Genomic DNA, 19,340 nt, shown 5'->3' with positions numbered 1-19,340 from the left:
TCTGTATCAGCAGCTTGAGCCTGGCGCAGCTCCTCCACAGTCCAGCCAGGGAACAGTACGGTTTCGTTTGTGTTTGTCACATAGATAGTCTCTGTTAGTTTTAATTTGTCTGTGTTGGTAACATTTACAGCGCTTACCCCCACCGGACTCACAGCTGTATTCGAAGGGCATGTCTCTACCCCCACCGGACTCAGCAACAGGGGGCTGGTGTCAGAGTCCAAATCACACTGAATTGCTTGGTGACTTGTGGTTCTCGGCTGTGAGGCAGGGTCCTGCAGATTACAAGGGCAGGATTGGCGGCAGGGCCTGCGGGAGAGACTGTCAGCATTAGTGTGTAAGCGACCTGGGCGATGAAGGATTTCAAACTCGTACTCCGCTAGCTTCTCAAGCCAGCGGGCTAACTGACCTTCCGGCTCTTTCATTTGCGTGAGCCAACGCAGGCTGCTGTGGTCAGTACGAACCCTGAAAGGCCGCCCAAGTAGATACTGTCTGAAATGAGATGTGAAATCGACAATGGCTAGCAGCTCTCGTCTCGTAGTGCAGTAGTTCTGTTCAGCTTTGGCTAGTTTACGGCTGCCGTATGCCAACACACGTTCTGTCCCACCCTGCATTTGTGACAGAACAGCGCCGATACCTGTGTCGCTGGCGTCGGTGTCCAGGATCATTTCACCATGGTCCAGTGGATAGCCTAAGACAGGGGCTGTGGTGAGGCGGTGCTTGAGCGTGTCGAAGGCGGCTTGGTGTTCAGCGTGCCAATGGAAGTGTGCATTTTTCTTTGTCAGGTTGTGTAGCGGTTCAGCGATGGAGGCAAAGTCTTTCACAAACCTGCGATAGTAGGAGGCGAGGCCAATGAAACGTCTGACTTCTTGGACTGATGTGGGAGTGGGCCAAGCTTGGACTTTGTTAACTTTATTAGGGTCAGTAGCCACACCGTGCTCGGACACAATGTGACCTAGATAGGCAACTTGGCGGCGGAACAGGCAGCATTTGGCTGGTTTCAGTTTGAGGTTAGCCTGTTTGAGTCTCTGGAACACTTGGCTCAGCCGCTGCAGCATCTCGGGCACGTCCTTGGCCAGCACGATGATGTCGTCCAGGTAGACGAGGCAGGTCTCCCACTGCATGCCGGCGAGGACACGGTCCATAAGGCGTTGGAACGTCGCCGGCGCGTTGCATAAGCCGAACGGCATAACGTTCCATTCAAATAGTCCGTTACGGGTGCAAAAGGCAGCTGCACGGCGGGCTCTTGGCGTTAGCTCGACTTGCCAATAGCCTGAAGCGAGATCCAGGGTGCTGAACCATTTGGCGGTGGAGAGAGTGTCCAGTGTGTCTTGGATGCGGGGCAGCGGATACGCGTCGGTGATGGTGCGGCTGTTGAGTGCACGGTAGTCTATACAAAGGCGGTAGGTCCCGTCCTTTTTACGCACCATAACGATCGGTGAGGCCCAACTGCTGTGGCTGCGGCTGGCGACGCCGCTTTGGAGGCCCTCACAGATCTGCTGGTCCGCGCTTTGCTGCTTTTCCCCAGCCATACGACGAGGATGCTGCTTCACCGGAGGTCCAGGCCGGGTTATGATGTCGTGCTGCACAAGACTGGTCCGGCCCAGATCACCAGGTCCCCTGGAAAAGACACTTTCATAGGCACACAACAGGTTAGACAGTTCAAGTTTTTCATTGTCATTAAAGTCAGTGGAACTCTGGGCATAGAGCTCCTGGAGGTGCTCAGGGACTGCAGGGGGGCTGGTGTGAAAGTCTGCCGCTGTGGGGACACTGGACGAGGGCAGAGCTTCAGCTGGCTGGAGGAGGCCTGCAATGGCACCTTCTTTAATGGTGACAGCTTTGTTCCCAGGATTAAATAGGCGTAATGGGACGATGTTGGTGGGCTGAGCGTGGACTAGGGCTCTGGCAATGAGTACTTTGTGCTTTTCAACAAAGCCTTTTGTGGGGCTAAGCATCATGTCCCCCTGAGCTTCTTTGCTAAAATGAACATTGCCCTTGACTAGATACTCATGTCCCGGTTCAACTACTACAGTTCTGGCTACTCTCACAGCGTGTGACTTAGGAACAGTCTCTGGGTGAAAGTAGGGCACTTCTTCTCCAAACAGAACTATGCGGTGCTTACCGAAATCAAGACGGGCCTCAGCTTGAGTGAGGAAAGGGTGGCCAAGCAGTACTTCATTGCCCTCTATGTCTGCTACAAGGAAGTCCACTTCTACTTGACGTTTGTTGATACTGACAGGTACTTTGGCCTCACCAAGAACTGGCACGTCTCCTGGTCCCACCCCAAGCAAGGTCTCTACGATGGATGACTGAAGCGGAGGTCTCATGTCTTGGTGAATGGCGTTGTATTGGTGAAGGGGCAGCACGCTCCTCCGTGCTCCACTGTCCAGGACTGCGCACACCTCCAGCTCAAATATGCGCATGTGAATGTTCATTTCACGATTCTGGCCTTTAAGGTGGAGCACAGTGGTCTGCGGGCTTTCTTTGCCGGTGCTTGGAGAGAAAGTCTTTGCATTTCTTTGAGGGGACGAGCACTGGCTCTGTTTGTGACCCCAACCATGACAGTTATGGCAGCGAATGTCACCCTTTTTAAAGTTCTTGTGTTGCTTTGGTGTTCTTCCAGTAAGTGGGACAAAGCAATTGGGTGATGGGCTAGCGGCAGGTGTAGTGGTAGCTACAGTCTCATCTTTGTCTCTTTCCCTGACAACAGCAGCCCGGGGCCTGCGTTCAGTAAGGGTGCTTGCTCCCGGTCGCATGATGCTGGTGACATAGGAAGCAGCCCTCTTGGTGGTGTCATGACGGTGGGCTATCTCGTAAGCTTTGGCTAGTGTAGCTGGACGTTTTTCTAACAGTCTTTGGACTAGCTCTGCATCGCCCAGGCCGTTTGTGAAAACTTCAACAGCTATAGCGTCTTGCTCCGTCTCTGACCAATCACCATAAGCTACAGCTACTTTCCCATAAATGTCATCTCTGAACACATGGAGCGCCTCACCAGATTTACGCACTCTTTGCCTCAGCTCCACTGCTACAGCTGCTGCATGATCTGAAGAAGGGCCATAAGCAGTCTCGAGTTCCTCCAGCAGGCGGCGGTAATCCCACCTGGATGAACGAGGGTTTCGGTGGACAATGGCGCCTGCAGCTCCGGTGAGGCAGAATTTCAGCTGAATGGACATTGTCTTGGCTGACCAGTGATTTGCCTCTGCGCAGCTCTCGAACCTGTGTAGAAACTCTCTCCAAGGTGTACTGCCGTCGTACTGACCGGGGCGTAGTGTGGGGACTCTCTCTTTGGGGTTGTAGTCCTCATCACTGTCCGAGGTAGAGCGGGGCGCACAGCGGCTCTTACGTGTTAGAGATGAGGGACAGGGCTGGTGCACTGGGAAATGTCCATGTTTAACAGTCAAGTCCGGATCAGTAAAGTCATAGAGCATGGGAAGCGTTCTGGCTTCAGGTTTGGATGCAGCTGGTGTGCTATGTACAAAACTTCCCATGTGAGCAGTTGCAAAGGGGTTTGTGACTTCATAATGCCCCTTTAATGGCATGTCTGGAGTGGAATATGGGAAAATGTTCATGTCTGGCCTTCCCACGGAGTCGTGGCTTTGACTATTGTCCCCGAAAAAGGGATTTGTGGGCGCAAAACGAGGGGGGCTGTCGAACGGCGCGAACAAATCTTCTCCATTAGCAAGTGTGTTAGCGCAGCTTTCATCACACACAAATGGGTTATAATGTTCGCATTTTCTCTCAGCCTTACGTTCATGAGCTTTCACAGTGCCTTGTCTGATGTCCTCAATATTGGTCAGCGACATGAACGGGTTTGAGTAGTTGGTTTCTTGTCCGTACACATCGGCGGGATAGCGAGCGGCCGCCATGTTGTATTAGCTTAGCTCCGCCGCTATTACAGTTGTTATTACTTTTTTTTTTATTGTCCTTTTATTTTCGATGCTCACCAGTCTTTAACAACGTGAGGGTCCCTTCGTGGTCGCCAGTGTTAACCGTTCCTGCGTTTGTCCCCTAACCTTAGTTGGGAGACACAGGGGAGATCCGTTTTCTCCAGGGCCGGGTAGTTCTCCCGGGGTTAACTCCCTAAACTTCACGCTGTTAATTTGATGTGGGCAACTGAGCATTCAAAGACACAGGCCGTCTTGCCGAAGAGTTTGGGTGCTTTTATTATGCTGCCTGGCTAAAATACACTGTACCATACCATCATGCCTAGCTACCTGCACCGGTCGCCGTCTCTGTCCGCACATCATCATCTCACTCGCACAGACAGTCATACGTGGAGGGGGGGGCGCGCCTCGGTCACGAGCGCGCACTCACTCACTCACTCACTCCGTTCACACACACTGAGCTGTCCTAAACTAAACACATATAAATGACACATCCCACAACAGTTTGTTAGCGCTAGCATAGCTTCTAACAGGCTAAAGGCTACGACACGTAAACATGACCTTTCTGTCATCATGTAGATCTAACTACAGTGATGATAATGTCTGTATTCACGTTTACTCTGCCCACCTTTGTCATGTTAATGACCCTGAAAACGAGGCATTATGTCATATCGCATTTTCGCGCATATTTAATTAGACGCATTTGCGATCGTTCGCGCATTTATCATTGAAAACAAAGCAGATCAAAGCTCATGCTAATCTTGTAAATCTACTGTTTGCTTTTTGCCAGCTCTAAACCAACTCTAAATATTCAGTCTGGCCTCATAAGTTCATATAAGGTGCTGTTAAAGTGACATTATGATATTTCCAACTCCAAAGCTTCATACAGAGCTGTGTGTCCTTTATCAAATGTGTTTAAAGTTAAAACATGTAGCTTAAATAACATGGTAGGCTACATATTTTAATAAAAAATACAATAAATAGTAGCCTCGCATACTCCCAGTGTCAGTGTTTACCATTAATAGAGGACATGGGTGAAAGTATAATAATAAGTAGGTCTGAGTAAATATTTAGCCAAAAACAAAATTACATTTCACTCCAACATTACATTTGGTCTTTTTAATATTTTTCTAATAAAAAGGATTGTTTCATCCTGGTGTGAGATGTGTCCCAGGCATAAGACATTCCAATAATGGAACAATTTACAAACTTTACCACATTTGAGTAAGCCTTTTTATTGATTTTTAACGTTGAAATAAATATCGGCAAATATCGGATATCGGCCACACCAGTGAGGCAAATATCGGATATCGGTATCGGCAGAAAATTTTCATATCGGACCATCCCTAAACGCCACTGTTCAGAGCTCACCTTGTGCTGAAGGAGAACAGCTGTTCAGAAGCCTCCACATCCTTTGCTCAGACACTGGTTTTGTTTAGTAGAAAAGTCTAAAACTCTACTTCAGGAGCAGATCAACGGAGCTCAAACAAACTCTTATTATTTCACACTGCTGAGATGATTATTTCTAGAGGCTCAGGCTTTGGTCCGACATAAAAACATTAGCGCTGTGTGACGATGTCATCAGGTCTCTGTTGGACAGGTGTGAGGGCCGGCCAGCAGGGGGCAGGTGTCTCTTACACCTTGATTTTCCTCCTTAGTATCTGACAGTGATTGGATGCACAAACCCACCACATTATTTGTATGTCTGAGAGTCCTTTCTATTGGCCAACATCACACTCATGCTTTCGAACATCGTCACCACTTTTGGACATTAGTTTATATGTGCTGACAGAGGAGACAATGAACTTTGAGACACTTTTGTTCCATGTAGATTCTCCCAGTGATGACTGAGATGTTAACCAAAAACTAAGACAAAGAAATCTGCAATTCGCCAAAGTTACCGGCATAGAATATTCAGTTGGCCTCCACCTCAATGTTAAACTATGGGCTCTTTGGAAAGTTGTGATGTCACGTGAACGCAACCTCTGCCCAACACTGAATACACAATAAGCAACGATCCTGTTTCCAAAAGGAATAACTCAACCACATCAGTCTTATTTATAGCATTGTAAGTCATTTATGTATTTATTTATATTTCATCACCTATTTCATTCAAAGTCATTTAACAGTATTTGTTCATCAAAGTGCTTGGAATTGTAGCGCTGCCCTCTACTGTCCTGACTGTATTATTGACAGTTATTGGCCTGGACTGCTGCCTCATTCATTCAATTAACTTCCAAAAACTTTATTCATCTCCACGGGACAACTCAAAAAACATGACGTCATACTTTTAGGCACAGCAGGTGAATAGGGGAAACAAATGAATTTATAGATATCAGTTTGAAACCTTTGCTATAGATTACTGAAATAAATATGAGGAAAGAATGCTTCAATGTTTCAATACAGGATTCATTACTGCTTCACAACAAAAAACATCCAAAAGACACTGCTTTAAAAGTAAGATGTTAAGGGAGGAAGCTGCGTAAAAAGTTGAAGCGTTCACCTGTATCAAAAGTATCGACTTCGCCGTAGATATATTGCATTCGATATCTCAACACGTGCCTCATTTGTCAGTAACAACATTCTTCTTCTATCCTCTCAGACAAATCGGGGAGAACCTGATAGTGCCCGGCGGAGTGAAGACCATCGACGCGCACGGCCGGACGCTGATGCCCGGCGGAATCGACGTGCACACGCGCTTCCAGATGCCAGACCGCGGCATGACCTCCGCCGACGACTTCTACCACGGCACCAAGGCGGCGCTGGCAGGAGGCACCACCATGATCAGTGAGTACCAGTGTGTTTACTGTCACCTGGCCAAAGAAAGATGGCGCCCAGAGCTTTCAATTCGGTTATTTGGTACGATATCGACCCCTGCAGAATGGAAAAACTACATAATAAAGCAGACTTTTAGTGTTTACAGAGCTGTGCAATTAATCAAATGACAATTATTACTCTTAAATAATCAAGAAAAACACTATGACAGTTTTCTGCAGCCCTCTTAGTTTTAGTCTTTTGGATGAAGATGCTTTTAGTTTTCGTCAGTATCGTTATAAGTAATAAATAATTTCGATAAGTATTGGAAATTGGGATTAATAATAATAAGCTTTTAACAGACAAATGACACCACACTGGCGCTGGCAGAAGTGTCATTTTGCTTTCGCAACAATAAAAAAAAACAACAACTTTAGTTTGACAAAAAAAATCCTTTCAATAACCATGATTGCAAACAAAAAAATCATTCATTCTTACATTTCCTTTTAACGGAGCAGCACTAATTGTCTATTGATTTAGTCCTGGAGGCGGATTCCTGAATTCTACTTGAAAAAAACGAGGCTTAAATCAGCGTGTCTCACCTCAGTCAGGGTTTCTGCAGCACCGAGTTCAAGAGCATTAAGATTCATTAAATGAGTTGTGCCAAAATCAAGGCCTTAAATGTCAGTAAAAGCATTAAATTAGATTCAGACTGGCATATTAACTGGAAAATTAAGTGTAAGTTCATCGAAAATACCAAAATGATGGTCTAAGAAGTAAGCAGTTGTAAGCAGTAAATTGACCACATATTTTTGCTATAAAGTCGCCTCTTTTTTCCAATTCTCTTTCTTCTGTTTGATGTTGGCAAATCTTAAGAAATGAAATATGCATGGATTTTATTTCTTTGTTTCTTTGCATTAAAATATAGTATTTGTTCTAAGGTCGATTTCTATAATCCTGTGTCTGAATGAAAATGTGTCAGTATTGAACTGTGACAGCAGAGGGGGCTTCATTAGGGACTTTATCCAGGACATTCATGTTCAGTAGGTACTTCAGAGGAAGCTCCTTTGAAAAACAAAAACAACAAAACGGTGAGTCTGTATCTCTTACGGTTCCAAAATTAAAAGCAAAAGTCGACAGCATAAAATATATCTGCCTTTATCGGCGTTAGATCGGCCGATAGCGAAATACACAAATATCACCCCAATATATGAGTCAACCTCTAGTATAATTTGGGCATTAGAATTCAAAAGCATTGATTGATTTGACTTACTTGTGGCTGTTTAAACCCTGAAGTCTTGTTCTGCTGCTCAGGCTGAGACAGGAGTGAGTCCAGAGGGGCCGACACCAGTCACACGCTGCCAGGCTATACGGAGCAGCTTCCATGTACAATGTCAGTGAATTAAAAGCACATGTTGTGTTCAAATGATGTCAGTGACACAAAGGTTAGGTAATGTTTGAGTCAGCAGAGCCAGAGTGAGGCCTCTCCCTGCAGAGCGCTGGCTGTGTGAGGGCTGAGTCAGCACCTCCTTCCTCACTCGCTTCACTGCTCTCAGGCCTGAATGCTCAGACCAGGACACACACCTCACGCTGAGGCTGTGACCTACAAGTTTAACACCATTTGTGTAGCAAGTGATAATAACCTAATTACATTTCTTTTTTCAGACAGATTTTTGTTCGCGATTTTAATATTTTTAACACAGCCTATGTTTTATTTTTGATCAGTTAGCTGCATAGTCTTCTAACACTGCTGTAAAACATCATGGTACTCAGTCATTACAGTTCAACTTCAGGCAGCAACAAGATACAGATCTGCAAGAGGCAGCGACGAAGCATTTCATGGAGTAAAAAAAAACATCCTTAGTTTGAATCTTCAAATCCGCCCCGTCATAAAGATGTAACAATTAGACGTGCCTTAATGACACAAGCGTAGGGCCATAATTCTGTGATCTAATCCGTAGGTTGCAAGACACTCGTTATTTGTTATTAGCGGTAAAAATAGTGAGCGGTTTGTGCTGCGCGAGACACATGGAGTTTGTTTATCGTGCACTCTGGAGCACAAGAGCATTATTCTCCTGCAGTGACTTTTGACTGACCATGGCCAGCACCATGTTGGCGAACATGCTCATCATTCAAGCAGAGGCGCCAGCCAGGGGGGAAAGACAAAACAAATGAATGACTTAAAATGCTGTACATTTAGTCGACTTTGCATTTATAATATTTATTACAATTATGTTTAATCAATGTCCTCTGCTTCATGGAGCTTCTCCCACATGAACAAAGCTCAGACCTTTTCCTTTGGCAGAGAATTTAAATGATCTGAGGCTGTTTCAAACTGTCATTTTAAGTTTCTAAATGACTTATATTAATGTAAAGAATAATTAATAGTGTAGTTGAAAGAAATATGAAGCACAACAAAAACGCAAGTTACTTTATCGGAAAATATTTCATATTTAAATGGACTATACATAGTTTAAAAATGTAAAAAATAAGTATTTTTTCTCCCCCTACATGTTCCCCAGACCAATTCATGACAACTGCCTCAAAAAAACTGCCTGCACTGTCACTCAAAAGTCTGAAGTGCCGTCATGCACAAGCTTAATCTAGAACCTGCAGTTACGGGTAAGACCTGAGGTGGCAGCAGTGAGTATAAAAATGACCAACTTGCATCTACAAGAAAAACAAATACAAATAACTTCCCCATTATTTGGTTCTGGATACATTAGTGGTTACATGTTTATGAATGTAGTTTGTAAAGTCCTGTACTTGGTTCATTGCAAACCAAATGTCCCCTGATGGTGGATGTGGTCTTGTTTGTGCCTCTCCACAGTCGACCACGTGGTCCCGGAGCCGGGGGCCTCGCTGCTCTCCTCCTTTGAGCAGTGGAGGGAGTGGGCTGACAGCAAGTCCTGCTGCGACTACTCCCTGCACATGGACATCACCGAGTGGCACCGCGGCCTGCAGGACGAGATGGAGACTCTGGTCAAGGATCACGGTACGGGACAGAACAGGGACTGGACCTTTGACCAAAACAAACTGCTCTTGTTGGTCAGTGTGAACTTTCAGAAGCGATTTTAGTTACTGCTTAAAGGCGATAAAGGCGATTGGAGCTCAGGCTGCAGAGTGGAGCTGGTCCAAATGTCGTCAGTTTTGACATTTGACGACAGAAGTGGGTGTGGTTTATCAGGCTAACTGGCACAATGGAACTATGGGAAAGTATTGTTATTTTGTGGTGAAAAAGCAAAACTACAACAAAAACCTGAGTAAATGAGTCACAAACTTGAGAGTACTTGGATAAATCACTACATAGATGAATAATCTTTGTCAACATCTGAATGGTCCTCACTTTCTTCCAGGCGTGAACTCCTTCCTGGTGTACCTGGTTTATAAGGACCTCTTCCAGCTCACAGACTCTCAGGTGAGGCCTTGCTTGTTCTGACAGACTGTTTGATATGTTTTTACACTTTGGAAACCTTCTTTGTGTAGGTGTACGAGGTGTTCAGTGTGATCCGGGATCTGGGAGCCGTCGCCCAGGTCCATGCAGAAAACGGGGACATTGTTGCAGAGGTACAACTTTTCCTCAGTTTTCTGTTCCAAACCAAGGGGTGGGACGCACTCATTTCCCATTGACTTAACATAGTAAGACTTGTGTTTGAAATGTATCCTCCTCTGTTTGATGGACTGTTTGCAAGTCTTATAAAATGAAAAATGCAAAGATATTTTTACATTTGTGGCATTGAAAATATACTATTTGGGCATTGACGACAATGATGAAAAATGCAAAGGTGCATTTAACTTATTTGCTTGACCAAATCTGCAAAAAATTCTCCCCTGAAAATCCATCGTGCAAACAATTTCACATGATTTCACTGAGCTAATGCTAAGCTACTGTAACAGCAGTGTGGCTCTTGGCAGGTTCATCCTCTGCGATGTGCTTTAATTCAAACTCGAAAAACGAGATGGGGTTATTCCTCTTCAATAAATACATGTCAAACTAAACAGGCATGACTGGAACACATTCATTTGGTTTATTTGAGTCACACTTTATAATATAGTTCCTATTAAACAAGTCACATAAGATGAAGCAAATACAGACTTTCCAAAGACTAATAAGCAGATACAAAATACACGTATACATCATGTGATTTTAGGAGCAGCGAAGGATCCTGTCCCAGGGCATCACTGGACCAGAGGGGCACGTCCTGAGCAGACCTGAGGAGGTGAGAAGCTTTACAACAACTTTGAGACGACAGTTTGTCCATTAGAGCAATGTTTCCCAAACAGAGGCACAGGGACCCCAGAATGACCTCGGATTTAACCTGTTACCTGCCAGCTTAGGGGTCGGGGTAGCAATTATGCATATCCAAATCTCACAGTTTATTGACAGGAGAGCTTACAACCAGTGTGATACCTAATTTGAAAGCCAAGACCTTCTAGTTTCTAAAAATATGTGCAAGATCTGTGTGAGTGAAACATCTAAACCCTAATCATAACCCCCACCCCTGATTCTAAATCTAACCCCAGCTCCCTGATCGGGGGGGCGGAAAGTAACAGGTTATAATCGATGAAACTGGGTGGAATTTCTAAATCACTTTCAATAAAGTTCATTTTGATGTAGTTTTTTTAGTTTTGAGAGTTTGAGAGTATTTTGGCTTTCGTTTTGAACACACTACACACTGAATAATAAAAAAATGAGTTTAATTGATCACTTTGTAAAAATACTGGCTGGATACCTGAGGTCGGGGTCCTCGGAGTGAGACAAAAGAGGTTGGGAACCACTTTAGAAACCACAAGCCTGCCGGTCAGCCTTCCATATGTTTTGGATGATGCCAAAATCACACTGAAAACAGAGCATGTACCTATTTGTTCTGACAGGCAGCTTCAGTAACCAAAGCATTGTGGGTTCCCAGGTGGAGGCGGAGGCCGTGAACCGCTCGGTGACTGTGGCCAATCAGACCAACTGCCCTCTGTACGTGACCAAAGTGATGAGCAAGAGCGCCGCAGACGTCATCGCCCAGGCCAGGAAAAGAGGTCAGATTCAGATGTGTTTCTCCGCGGTTTCCCATCGGGCCCATCTGAGTTCACACCCACGACTTAGTAAAAAGGCTCTGGCATGTCCTGCACCTCCATATTCGAAAGTTCATTTCACTGGGAAGAGAAGGAGACACACACTTAGATTTTGTATCTAAGAAGTCTGTGCCAGAAACTGAGGCTTTAAACATTAAACAGAGAGTGATTCTTAGTTCATCAAATGGCCCGCTGTAATCATCCCATTTGATTAAACCCTCATATTCTGTGTCTGCCTGGGCCCCCCCTCGCTGTCCGTATGGGCGTGTGTCACATCCGCTTTGTTTCACTCTTTACGTGCACAGTAGATGCGCCATTGAATATATATAGTAGTACACATTGTCTGAAAGTTTGAGTCCTATAAGCAGTCAACAGGAAGTAGGTCTATGTCTAAAGTGCAGCATATAGAAAAAAGAAGAAAAAAATATCCCAAGATTAATTTGATCTCGGCCTCTCCTTACTAGACTGTCACAGGAACACAAACTTTATAGCTACAGTTCTTCAGCTTCTCAGTCAAGGCGTCATAGTCATTTGTTCCATTCCATCTTCAGACTGCTTTAACAGCCCTGGTCTTGTTCTCAGGCACCGTGGTGTACGGGGAGCCCATCAGCGCCAGCCTGGGCACAGACGGGTCTCACTACTGGAGCAAGAACTGGGCCAAAGCCGCGGCCTTCGTCACCTCTCCGCCGCTGAGCCCGGACCCCACCACGCCGGACTATCTCAACTCTCTGCTCTCCTGGTACGGATATGTTAGGCCCAACACAAACCCCCTCTGTCTGAACGCATACTGATGCTTTCTGTTGTCCTGCAGCGGAGATCTGCAGGTGACCGGCTCTGCACACTGTCCCTTCAACACGGCCCAGCGCGCCGTGGGCAAAGACGACTTCACCCTGATCCCCGAAGGAGTCAATGGCACAGAGGAGCGACTGGCCCTGATCTGGGACAAGTGTGTGGTACGCACTACGCACCCATTTACCAGAACTGTGGGATTCCACTTTATCCACATGTTCGCTCAGACCACCACGAATGCCCTTCACAATCAACACCTACGGTCCACCTCGGTCCTCCTCAATTAAAGGGACAATACGGAGTTGCTGCTGCTACTACTACATCATCAAGTAAATTAACATCAACAATTAAAAATTGGGACCAAAAAAAGCCAAATTGGTATTAACTTTTTAGCCATGAGGGGGCAGTAAACACACGGTTTTAGACTACGTATAAGCAAAATACACTAGTTTACGCAAAAAAAAAAAAAAGCAGAACTGGGAACAGCCAACAATACTCTTTAATGACGAGGGTGTGTATTTGCACCCCTTTTATGTACTTCTATACACCCCTTATACTCTTTCCTGTGTGGCACAATCTGAAGTGTGGAGTTTGATGTGGTTGGACTCTGACACTGCAGAAAGTGGATTTCTGGAACAGAGCAGCAGACTGAGCAACAGAGGCCCTCACTTACAGGATGTGAATCGTTCTCATCAACTAAAACCAAAGACGATTTGGTGGAGTGAACGGGGCGAGAGTGGAGCATTATGTGTAGTGTGGTGGAAAACCACATGGGCATCTATCGAAGTTTGTTGTGGGCCTATGTCTGCACAATATACAAGTTGTTTTTTTAAACTTTATATTTAGTATACTAGTGTCAAATTGCAAAATGTTTGTATTAACTACATAATATACACTTAGTTTGTACTACATTCTGCAGCAAACCCACCAAGTGCCTTGGCTGTACTTTATGTGAAGCGTCTTTCCTCAGGTGACTGGTAAAATGGACGAGAACCAGTTTGTGGCTGTGACCAGCACCAACGCTGCCAAGATCTTTAACCTGTATCCTCGAAAAGGCCGCGTCGCTGTGGGCTCCGACGCCGACCTGGTGCTGTGGGACCCCGACCTCACACACATCATCTCCGCCAAGAGCCACAACTCGGTGAGAGGCTTTACACTCTGTGTCTGTGATAGTGGACTGTGCTTCAATAGAGGAGACCAGGGCTGAAAGATACATCGTTATATCAATATCGAGATATTCAACATATGAATATTGTAAAAGCTCAAAGATATAAACAAAATAGATTTTCATCAAGAAAACTGCACTCTTTTGTATTATGATTTTTGGTTTTCACCGAACCTGTAGTTATATTGCATCCATATGGAGATATCTGTCATAAATATGGAGATATGACATTTTGTCCATATGGTTCAGCCCTGTGCATGACAGTGCTCATTCATTACATCAGTGGCATGGGGAGAGGATTAGGTAAGTTAAGACAAGATAAAAGAATGATGTTTCTGTGCTTTCCCTTGGTCAAATGAAGGCTGCTTGTTGTAGCCGTGAGCTAGCGTAAGTTGCCATGGCTACAGGTTGTAGTTTGTCCAAGTTTCACCAACTTTCCTTTCAGTGCGAGCCCTGGTTCAAGCTGAATGGGCCACGGCACAACCACAGAATTTCAATATGATGCCCTTTAATTCCACAGAGCTTTTCTCAACCCAAAATATGTCCAAATCATAAGAACTTGCCTTTGACACCTGAGGGGCAGCGGTTTAGAGGGTTAGCAGAGTGGAGCATTATCCCTACTACAAACCTGAATAACTTTCTAGCTGGGTAGATCTCCATGGAAACGTGCCCCTGACGTAAGAAATCAGGATAAACAACACATTGTGTGACTTACAAGTGGGAAATGGACAGTCTGTCCCTGGGCAGCTGTGGCTACAATAGTAGCTTACTACCACAGAGTGTGGAGTGAATGAATATTGACGACAATGCAGAGACTTGTGACACAGGCTTGTAAAGTGCAATAAAGTGTAAAGTCGTTTCTTTGAGGCCACAGTCCTGAGGCTCTTTATTGTTCATTTATTGTCGTCAATGCGTGACTTCAGGTTCATAAAGGTAAGTGTTTTTGACTTAAAGCTAAGGTCAATTTCATGCATAATCAATTTGAAAAATAATATGATCTGAACTAATCTGCTTATTAAACAATTGTTCCGTCCTTAATTAGATTGAGTGTATATATAGTATATATTGTTTTGTGTGTGAAGTTCACATGTTCTTCTGTGTCTGCGTAGGTTTCCTCCGGGTCCTCAAGGCTACAGTCTGGTGTGGCCTGTTCATTAACATGCACTGTCCTAATAAACCCATAAACTAAGAGTAGAAATCTGCATTTGACAGTTACCATGGTTACTGCTCCATCTCAGTATTAAACTATAGGCTCTTTAGAACGTTGTGATGTGACCTATTGTATTGTGTAGCTAGTTTACTAAGCATGTTCCTGAAACTTGATACTTCATCTACTGTGGTGATGTCGCTCAGAAATGGGATACAGAACAAAAGCGTGTATAATGTGTATACTTGTTTATTCACAGTATATCAGGGGTGTCCAAACCATTTTCCATCAAAGGCACATTTTAATGGTGGTCAGTGCAATGAAACAGCAGTCCCTTCATCTGATGTCCATCTCTGTGTCGACAACAAACAAACGGCCTCTGATGCTAAATGTACTGGCCTTTATAGTGTTTTCATATTCGGAAGAAAGTGAGTTCCCGACAGAGCCATGTTCTTCTGATTTGGTCTGTACCTGTCCGTCATTTTACAGCTGCTGTGAGTGAGTTAAAAAACTGCTACTGTTTAAATTGAATCAATTGTCTTAAACTTTTTCACAACTCCTCAGACACTTTGATGCGGTGAACCCTGAAGTGAGTGATTCGCTGTGTGTTCCCTCACTGCAAATAACAGCTTCCTGTAAAAGCAGTGACGCCGTGATCAGCGCGAGAAGGTCCGTTTGCCAGTTCATACTTGCATCATGTGACTCTGGTCTTGTTCTCCTGTGCAGACCGTGGAGTACAACATCTTTGAGGGCACAGAGGTGCGTGGGGGGCCCCTGGTGGTCATCAGTCAGGGGAAGATTGTCCTGGAGGAGGGGACCCTTCATGTGACGGAGGGCACCGGGCGATACATCCCACGGAAACCCTTCCCTGACTACGTTTACAAGAGGATAAAGGCCCGCAGCAGGGTACGCTCCCACACTCGTCTGTAGACCCACAGTTCACTTTGATCATGGGGTGTATGTTGTTAGCAGGGTACGCTCCCACACTCGTCTGTAGACCCACAGTTCACTTTGATCATGGGGTGTATGTTGTTAGCAGGGTACGCTCACACTGGTCTGTAGACACAGGTCACTTTGATCATGGGGTGTATGTTGTTAGCAGGGTACGCTCTCACACTGGTCACTTTGATCATGGGGTGTGTGTTGTTAGCAGGGTACGCTCTCACACTGGTCACTTTGATCATGGGGTGTGTGTTGTTAGCAGGGTACGCTCTCACACTGGTCACTTTGATCATGGGGTGTGTGTTGTTAGCAGGGTACGCTCTCACACTGGTCACTTTGATCATGGGGTGTGTGTTGTTAGCAGGGTACGCTCTCACACTGGTCACTTTGATCATGGGGTGTGTGTTGTTAGCAGGGTACGCTCTCACACTGGTCACTTTGATCATGGGGTGTATGTTGTTAGCAGGGTACGCTCTCACACTGGTCACTTTGATCATGGGGTGTATGTTGTTAGCAGGGTACGCTCTCACACTGGTCACTTTGATCATGGGGTGTGTGTTGTTAGCAGGGTACGCTCTCACACTGGTCACTTTGATCATGGGGTGTATGTTGTTAGCAGGGTACGCTCTCACACTGGTCACTTTGATCATGGGGTGTGTGTTGTTAGCAGGGTACGCTCACACTGGTCACTTTGATCATGGGGTGTATGTTGTTAGCAGGGTACGCGCTCACACTGGTCTGTAGACACACAGGTCACTTTGATCATGGGGTGTGTGTTGTTAGCAGGGTACGCTCACACTGGTCACTTTGATCATGGGGTGTGTGTTGTTAGCAGGGTACGCGCTCACACTGGTCACTTTGATCATGGGGTGTGTGTTGTTAGCAGGGTACGCGCTCACACTGGTCACTTTGATCATGGGGTGTATGTTGTTAGCAGGGTACGCGCTCACACTGGTCTGTAGACACACAGGTCACTTTGATCATGGGGTGTATGTTGTTAGCAGGGTACGCTCACACAGGTCACTTTGATCATGGGGTGTGTGTTGTTAGCAGGGTACGCTCACACTGGTCACTTTGATCATGGGGTGTGTGTTGTTAGCAGGGTACGCTCTCACTGGTCTGTAGACACACAGGTCACTTTGATCATGGGGTGTGTGTTGTTAGCAGGGTACGCGCTCACACTGGTCACTTTGATCATGGGGTGTGTGTTGTTAGCAGGGTACGCTCACACACTGGTCTGTAGACTCACAGGTCACTTTGATCATGGGGTGTATGTTGTTAGCAGGGTACGCGCTCACACTGGTCACTTTGATCATGGGGTGTGTGTTGTTAGCAGGGTACGCTCACACTGGTCACTTTGATCATGGGGTGTGTGTTGTTAGCAGGGTACGCTCACACTGGTCTGTAGACACACAGGTCACTTTGATCATGGGGGGTATGTTGTTAGCAGGGTACGCTCTCACTGGTCTGTAGACACACAGGTCACTTTGATCATGGGGTGTGTGTTGTTAGCAGGGTACGCGCTCACACTGGTCACTTTGATCATGGGGTGTGTGTTGTTAGCAGGGTACGCTCACACTGGTCACTTTGATCATGGGGTGTGTGTTGTTAGCAGGGTACGCTCACACACTGGTCTGTAGACACACAGGTCACTTTGATCATGGGGTGTGTGTTGTTAGCAGGGTACGCGCTCACACTGGTCACTTTGATCATGGGGTGTGTGTTGTTAGCAGGGTACGCTCACACTGGTCACTTTGATCATGGGGTGTGTGTTGTTAGCAGGGTACGCTCACACTGGTCACTTTGATCATGGGGTGTATGTTGTTAGCAGGGTACGCTCTCACTGGTCACTTTGATCATGGGGTGTATGTTGTTAGCAGGGTACGCTCTCACACAGGTCACTTTGATCATGGGGTGTATGTTGTTAGCAGGGTACGCTCACACACTGGTCTGTAGACTCACAGGTCACTTTGATCATGGGGTGTATGTTGTTAGCAGGGTACGCTCACACACTGGTCTGTAGACTCACAGGTCACTTTGATCATGGGGTGTATGTTGTTAGCAGGGTACGCTCTCACACAGGTCACTTTGATCATGGGGTGTATGTTGTTGCTCTCTGCAGCTGGCGGAGCTCAGGGGTGTGCCCAGAGGACTATACGACGGCCCAGTGTGTGACGTCACAGTGACTCCAAAGGTCATGACCCCTGTGTCCTCCACCAAGACGTCACCGGCCAAACAGGCCAACCAGGCCAACCAGCCGTCCCGCAACCTGCACCAGTCTGGCTTCAGTCTGTCGGGTGAGTCCCAGAGCACGAGAGGCATCAAGACTGAAGGTTTCACACATCCAAGTGCCCATCGTACATATATATATATACTTCAAAAACACACACGCATTGTCTTTAATCAGTTTTATTTGAAAAAAATGTCTGCTACATTCATTATTTTCTTATATACTTTTTTTTAAATATAATATTTAGCTTAGAAGCAGCATATCTTCATTTCCAAGGTAAGGTGAACAGTGAAACTGAACAGAAGTGGATCCACCATGTAAACAAAGGCTACAAAGTTTAGTTTAAAGAAAAGCACTTGATGTCTAGATTTATTGAACTCAACTTTCCAAGTCTTATGTTCGCGTGAGCAACTTGAGCCTTTCAACCACTTGAACTCTGACCTGTGATGTTGCCACAGGCGCCCAGGTGGACGACAACATCCCGCGCCGCAACACGTCCCGCGTGGTGGCGCCACCAGGGGGCAGGGCCAACATCACTACGCTGGGTTAGACCCCGCCCTTCAGTGCCGAGGTGGGAACGCAGCTCTGGTGATGGCGGAGATTCACGGGACTAACCTGTGGAGGGGATTGGAACCGGCCACCCACGGGTCAGCCTCTCACTTGAATCCTGCGCCGTCTTTACGTGTTCCCGCTCTCCACAGACCAACCTCCATCTAAAAGGACGGAAAAAAACAAAAGGAAAAAAAAATCGTTTCACTCTGACAAAGAGAACGTGTTTTATTTGAGCACTTTTGATTTTTTTATACAGTTTTCCATGTATTTGTTCTGACAGCAGGATCAGAATGTTTAGAAAAGACATCACCATTTGTTTCTTTCAATGTTTTATTTTGGGAGTAGCATTTGTACATAAAGAGCAATTTTATACATTTCTTTCCTGGGTAAAGCAAAAACCAAGTACCTCCTCACGTATTTAACTCAAATGTACTTTTTCTTTACTTACTGGACAGTCTTATGTGATAAACTGAGCAACAAAGCAATCATTTGGTTTCTTTATTGTACAAAACAGTGTACAAGCTTCAACTTACAATCCCCAATTTAATGACAACTACATTCAGGGGAGGAAATGTACACAATGATTGGTCTGCTTATGCTTTTGGAAGGTCAACGGGTGAACAACGTCTTGCAAGAGTGACTAAAAAAGAAAAGTAACATACTTCACCTGGTTTGGAAACTAAAGAATGGCAAATGATTTATCTGGAATTAAGATGATTCTTTTTATCAAGCCGTGAAAACTCGTGTACTATAGTTCATGAAGTAGTTAACACGTTGATATTCCATTTGCCTTTTGGTTTTTACCATTTTTAT

At 45.5% G+C, this 19,340-nt stretch overlaps 1 protein-coding gene across 2 annotated transcripts in view; it reads left to right on the top strand.

Moving 5' to 3' along the window:
- Positions 1-18,757, top strand: part of LOC306981637 (dihydropyrimidinase-related protein 2) — a 39,770-nt gene extending 21,013 nt beyond the window's left edge. For both annotated transcript variants that reach the window (XM_079581264.1, XM_079581265.1), the window contains exons 3-14: positions 6,484-6,668; positions 9,466-9,630; positions 9,992-10,053; positions 10,122-10,202; positions 10,787-10,855; positions 11,546-11,666; positions 12,285-12,441; positions 12,514-12,655; positions 13,462-13,632; positions 15,530-15,709; positions 17,868-18,042; positions 18,434-18,757. In XM_079581264.1, coding sequence (XP_079437390.1) covers positions 6,484-6,668; positions 9,466-9,630; positions 9,992-10,053; positions 10,122-10,202; positions 10,787-10,855; positions 11,546-11,666; positions 12,285-12,441; positions 12,514-12,655; positions 13,462-13,632; positions 15,530-15,709; positions 17,868-18,042; positions 18,434-18,525 — 1,600 coding nt within the window. In that variant the 3' untranslated portion in view covers positions 18,526-18,757. The remainder of the gene's footprint in view (positions 1-6,483; positions 6,669-9,465; positions 9,631-9,991; positions 10,054-10,121; positions 10,203-10,786; positions 10,856-11,545; positions 11,667-12,284; positions 12,442-12,513; positions 12,656-13,461; positions 13,633-15,529; positions 15,710-17,867; positions 18,043-18,433) is intronic.
- The last annotated feature ends 583 nt before the right edge of the window (positions 18,758-19,340 follow it).

Source organism: Gobius niger, assembly GCF_951799975.1.
Source record: "Gobius niger genome assembly, chromosome: 22".
In the NCBI taxonomy this organism is placed as follows: Eukaryota; Metazoa; Chordata; class Actinopteri; order Gobiiformes; family Gobiidae; genus Gobius; species Gobius niger.
This window is presented reverse-complemented; position numbering and strand designations above follow the sequence as displayed.